The sequence below is a fragment of the Triplophysa rosa genome, linkage group LG17 (assembly GCF_024868665.1).
Source record: "Triplophysa rosa linkage group LG17, Trosa_1v2, whole genome shotgun sequence".
In the NCBI taxonomy this organism is placed as follows: domain Eukaryota; kingdom Metazoa; phylum Chordata; class Actinopteri; order Cypriniformes; family Nemacheilidae; genus Triplophysa; species Triplophysa rosa.
The window spans coordinates 5,848,173-5,854,652 of record NC_079906.1 but is presented as its reverse complement, the minus strand read 5'-3'; the positions used below and the strand labels follow the sequence as shown (position 1 = coordinate 5,854,652).

The 6,480-nt window shown below is 40.3% G+C and overlaps 1 protein-coding gene across 1 annotated transcript; it reads left to right on the top strand.

Annotated features, from left to right (window-relative positions):
* Positions 1-418: 418 nt before the first annotated feature.
* foxb2 (forkhead box B2) lies at positions 419-2,677 on the top strand. The gene has a single exon (XM_057357036.1). The coding sequence runs from the start codon at positions 770-772 to the stop codon at positions 1,727-1,729; it is 960 nt and encodes a 319-aa protein (XP_057213019.1). The 5' UTR covers positions 419-769; the 3' UTR covers positions 1,730-2,677.
* The last annotated feature ends 3,803 nt before the right edge of the window (positions 2,678-6,480 follow it).

Genomic DNA, 6,480 nt, shown 5'->3' with positions numbered 1-6,480 from the left:
AAATATTATCGACAACTTTAGATACAGACAACAACGAGACAGCTAAAAGCCAAAATACAACCACAGCTTGAAATAAATCAATGTGTAAATACATGTAAATTAAGTCTTATATAGGCTACTTTTATATATATAGAAAAACTTTATAAAGTTTGCAATCTAAATACAGTTCGACATTTAAAATGATTTCATTTTTTTACAATATCGATATATTCACATCTTTTTTCCTGCATCGTGTGTTATCATTATGAGACTCATTAGTGAGCGCGCTCTTCTTTGCCTCTGATTGGTACAGATGAATAAGACTAAACGCAAATGAAGTCAGACCCTCCCCCTTTTTACCCCTCATTCGTCCTAAAGTCAGTGTCATCCTAATAAAGCGCAACTGGCAGGGGGTCTGAACCTCTGCCATTCTTACAAAAGCGTCTCAGATCCTCCGCGAGTCACAACCGAGAGCGCGCTTCCGCCGGGAGAACTTCTCGCGCTCTGACAGGACGCAGGTGTCGCGCACGTGTGGAGTATCACTAGAGAGGTAACTTTCAAACGGTGCCTTTTCATTTCCATACTTGTTATTGCCTGTGATCCTGTGGACTTGACAATCTGAGATGCTCCATACGTAACTATTATAAATCAGATGTGACATTAAACGACTGCAGTAAATCAAAGCAGAGCTGTGGCAAATGATTTTGTGTTTAAATGGAAGATATGCCGGCTTTCTTCTGACCTAAACTGCATAGAATTTCAAAAGGAGAAATAAAGTCTACTCAAAGCCATGCCTCGGCCGGGAAAGAACTCCTACAGTGACCAAAAGCCTCCGTACTCCTACATCTCGCTGACTGCAATGGCCATCCAGAGCTCCTCTGAGAAGATGCTCCCCCTCAGCGACATCTACAAATTCATCATGGATCGTTTCCCGTATTACCGCGAGAACACTCAGCGCTGGCAGAACTCACTCCGTCACAACCTTTCATTCAATGACTGCTTTATTAAGATCCCCCGCCGCCCCGACCAGCCGGGCAAGGGCAGCTTCTGGGCCCTGCATCCAGACTGTGGAGACATGTTTGAGAACGGAAGCTTCCTGCGTCGCCGAAAGCGTTTCAAGCTCCTGCGGGTGGAGCATTCGCCGTGCAAGAGCACCCCGGTTCTCCACTCGTACCACTCTCATCCTCACACCCAGCATTCTTTGCATCAGTCCCACCATCATTCAGGTAAACTAGGCATGGGCCATCCAGAGTACCTGGGCACCATGGGCCGCCTCTCCCACTTCCAGAGCTACACGCTTAGTGGTGGGCAGAGCGGCAGCTTTAAGCACCCGTTTGCCATCGAGAGCCTGATTGGTCGAGACTATAAAGGAGTGATGGCCAGCGGCTTGCCCATCGCATCCGTCATGCATCATCTCGGTTATCCTGTGCCTGCTCAGCTAGGTGGCATGGTAAACTCCGTGTGGCCGCATGTCGGCATGCTGTCCGAGTCAGTTCCAGTGTCCTCAGACTATCCTCCGTTTAGCGTGGCGGTGAAGGGGCTGTACCATCACCCGGGGACCCAGAGCATGCCTGCCGTACCCGTGCCCATTAAGCCCACACCCACCCTGGGCACCGTTCCTTCTTTGACTGGCATGACACCGGGAGTAACACAGATATGCCCGAGAACAGCATCGTTGATGGAGAGAGACGGAACAGCTCTTACGGAGGAAAAGAGCGCATCTCTACACCCTGCTCTTCTGCAGTCCTGAAGATTCAGAAGTGAGGGTACGTAAGAGCATGTTTTGGGGGACAGCTGTGGACTCTTTAATTCTCTGTTTCAGCAAAATTGCCAACCTTTTCCATCACCGGAAGAGGAGAGGAAGAAATGTACGCCACTTGATTTCCTGACTTCTGTACTGTACCTTTGGAAACTATATTATGTGCATTTCTCAGCGTGTATATAAGACTATTGTGTAATGTGCAGAGTACAAACTGTCTCTGCAATTTAGATTTTTTTGCTTCATGTAGAATAAGCTAAGTGATGTAACCGCCACGTTTTAACTATAGGTAAACTTCTAGACAGATTTTTCTGTCTTTTACAGAGACCATTTTTTAAGGACTGTAAAATGGAAAAAAGAGAAACCTGTCTTAAAGTGCCCTCTTGCACTCTAATTTAGAAAAATGTACATTTTAACACTTATGAGATAAGCCTTAGAAAAGTTAAGACTACACTGTATGGATTTTAAAAAATCGTGTTTGCACAAACTGTGACATACCTTGCATGCACGTATGCCACTGTCAAAACAGTCAAGTGGATTCTGAAAGTCACGAATTAACCCAAAGTGAATTTTACTAAATGTTGTAATATTGTATAATAGATACCGTAAATAATATATGTTAAAATGGTTAAATATGATCTCAAATGTTATACATGTAAATATGTACAGAATATGGTCACTTACAGTATTTGAATTGCACTTGTGGTATTTACTAACACAGCATTGAAATATTTATGAAAACCTAAACAATCAAATGTACAGTTAAAGTGATTAATAACCAGGACTGGTTTATGTGTGGCTGTTTAACAGTGATGTGTCAAGATGAAATGCAATGGAATGAAGGCTTTCCTGAAATAAAAGAAATGCAGATATACTTGTGTAAGATTTGTAAATTAAATATTTTTTTGAGTAAATCACATATGCTTTAAATCTTCCTTTCTTTCTGTCTGTTAGTGAACACCGAATTATGTACTTGTATTACAAAATAAAGGCATACATGTAGTCATTGATGAATACAAAAACACATTATTTAGGTATCTAATGAAACCTTTTTTAATTAAGAATTAAATACATTTTGTATTGTATTTACAATTTCCTGCATGCTTTCAGAAAAAATGTACAATATTGCAATCCACCCTGTCGATTATTGAAATTCTTTGTCGATTCATAAAAGAGCAACATTTTAAACGGCGGCTGAACATCCAAAAAAATAAATAGCTTGATAATGGCTTTTCTTCAACACCATTTTTGAGCATTAAGACAATTGTTGCTTCGAGGCATAAGAAGAAAATAAATCATTCAATCTATTTGCCAAAATACAAAATATATGTCTCTGTCCAGCAGAGAAGCATTTACAGTAGTGTTGTACAGTGAAGCAGTGGCCTGGCCTGTAATCCATCCCATTGAATGTTGCATAAGAAGGAGTGCTCCTCAATTAGTGTAAATTACTTTTTAATGATCAGTATTTTATGGATATTTTTAATAATAAGCAACACATGAGTTTCACATAATTGTTAACAGGCTGCCTATTGCAACTAAAAAGCTGAATCTGAGATGTAATACGTATATGCGGCAGTTCATTGAGAAAGCAAAAGGTTTGTTAGTTAATGTCATAAAAATGGACCTCTAAGTAAAAATCATCTTAGTTGAAAACAACACAAGCACAAATTTACAAGCTATTTTGAGTCAATCAGTTCGATTGGTTCATTAACCTAGTGGCCTGATTTTTGTTTGTCGCCTTACAATCCATATCAATGAATCAAAAAATATATTTTTCAAAATTAATCTTGCGCTTTTTGATGAGAGCAACACTTTCTTATTTTTTTGATGATTATCCTGTAAATCATAACAACCATGAATCAGATTTTCTACAGAATTGTTATACTACAGTACAGCAAGTGTTTTTGTATGCGTCTAGGACGCTCTGCTTATCACATAAAGCGCTGAGGAAGACGACGGTCCCATGACTTCAAAAGCAGGCGTTTGATAAAGTTGTTTTGTCCCGCTCGTCTTGACATAATTTCACCTTTGAAGTTGAGAAGCTGGTCCTCTTCACAACACAAAAGGCCATTTAGAGTGTCACTGTTTAGCATGGCAAAGGCTCTCTTAAACGTCTTCATGCGTGTGCTCGCACCAGGAGTGAGCTCAACCTGCCCTCTGAACAAATAAGATGCACAAGTGGCTGGGTGATGTGACAACTACACCCACATTGTAGCTGATCCGTCTCTTTTTCATCTCTCTTCATTACTCTCTGGATTCATTGCCGTCTTATGTTCTCCATCTCAATTTCCTGGCATCCAAAAAGGAATAAGATTTGTCTTTTACCATAAGCAGCTACAGCGTGAATCTCAGACGAAATGTGCATGTGTTGAAAACGAACGCCCAATGAACGGAAATCGTTTTGCAAATATGTGGCCATATCTTATCGCAGTTATCATTTTTGTAAATGGCTTTCTCAATGAAAATGATATGCTTAAGGATTTTGTTCAATCCTTGAGTCTTTTAAATATGGATTATCTAGAAAGTCTGATGAATAGGAATGAGGTCATCGTGAAGTTGCTGGTCGTGGCTTGTCGAGGGCCAGAATTGGTTATGAGGTATTATTGTTAATTACTCTGACTTGGACAGGGGTGGAGGTGACACATTCTACATGCGTGTGTAAATGACGGCAAAGCCTTCGTAATGAACCGTTTAATTCATGAAGCTGCTCGCCACCATGGGCAACAGCAACGTAGTACAAATTTACCATTTTTTCAATCTATTTTATGATACAGGGTAGAAAATGAGAGGAGATATTTTGTCTTCATTCCTCAAAACACATAATTGAACTGAGAGATTCACTGTTGAATTTGTCTGTCTCGTGAAATGAGGGGATTTCTTATTGCTGATAGCTTTACTGTCAAGATGGTGTTTTGTATTCGGTAACAGTGATGTACAACATGTGCTCAGCTTAAAATTTCCGTTGTCTTTTGTTCATTGGGTGCTTTTCTACTAACTACGAGCACCTTTATGGTATGTCACGACGTTTTATTAAGCCCTTTTTAAATAATTTATTCTAATTTAAATGCATTTATGTATAACTCTGCACTTGTTCCAGCCCAAACGATTAACATAATTCCATTTACTTAATTACTTACACGTATTAATTACTACATTTTTAATGTGATCATCTAAACAAAGTGTAAAATAAAGATGAACCATTTCTCTAGGTAAAATGATTTGTGTACATTTTATGTTGGATTGTCATTTCCACCACGACAAGTGTACTGGTTTACCTTGTTTTAGATATGAGATTGACTTTAGAAAGAAATAGGAGATCAATTCTGATGTGATTTGTATAAATGATAATGACAGTGTGTTTCTAACTGACATCGTTTCTTTTACAAAAATTCACAATCCCCATCTAATTTGCATGTGATAAAACGGAAAACATTTTTGCTCATTTAGAACTTTTGTCTGCTTAAACTCCTAGGAAAGGCTGTAAGAAGAGCTTTACAAATTAAGAGTCCAACCTCTGCGGCTATCAAATCTATTTTACAACTTGCACTATTGCCATCCGAACGAAATGAACATTGAATCTGCCCTGGAAGGACAGAATACAGTACTTTCTTGTTCTGCGGGTTAGTTTTGATTCATGCGTGCCAGCTCTCAGGGGCCCGGGTTCAGCGAAACCGCATTGATTTGTTCTCCCAGCGCTGAGCTTCATTACTGGGCGAGTGCCTTCTGACTGTCCCCTTCAACACACCGCCGGCCATGAGTCACGGGCTCGTAATAAAAAGCTCATCTACCACGTATTAACAAAAGATGAGTAGAGGTCACCAGAGTTGCAATGGCCATCACTAAATCTCTCATCTCTCTCTCTGTAATTCACCTCGATCAGAGAGCCACGTTCAGACTGCCCTCCAGGCTAATTAAAATGGTCGGAGGTTGTCCTTTTAACAAGGGTTGTTGGATGCAGCCAACTCCTGCGTTAATGGCAGCTACTCAATATAGCAGATTGTCTCGCGTTAGACTACTTTTTCTGATTACCTCTATGAATTGCAACGACAGCCTGAGATCGGAAAGTTTTTTTTAAGTTCCATAACTTCCAACATCTTTCAACGTCCTACAGACTTGGAGCACCGTCGTACAATATAGAGGAAACTAAACGATTTCATCTGGTTGCAGCTGAATGAAATGCACGAGCACGCGCTTTCATTTTTTACGCGGGACGCAGATGAGCGTTCCGAGATGCGCACGCTGCTCATTTAGAGTTAATTGGCTGTTGACAGCAGTTAAAGGAAAGGTCTTGCGCTGCCTCCCTGCACATTTATCTTTCTATTAGAGCAGGCACTTGGGTTTTTATTGGACTAATTAAGACTCTCTTTATATCTGCTTAACAGATTGTATGTCCTGCTTCGTGTGTGGGAGTCAGGGAGAAAGGTTATAGACTATACATGTGTGTGTGACAAGTACCTCAGTTAGGCAAACACTTCTGTCTGTCAAATGGTTCAGTTGACGTCTTGTAAACGTTGTCTTCTAGCAACTCACAGCTGAGATCTGGTACAAGGAAACTCACTCTCGCCCCCTGGTGTTCAGAGATTTGATTTCAAAAACACTGTTTGTGCGATCATGTTTTGTGATTTTTCTATAGTATGCATGCAGATACTGTATGGGCGAGACTGGGGCTAGTTGTCACAATGCGAAGTGTTCAGTTTTCAATTGCATGAATGCTTATTTTTTTAGCACAGGTTATACGTTTG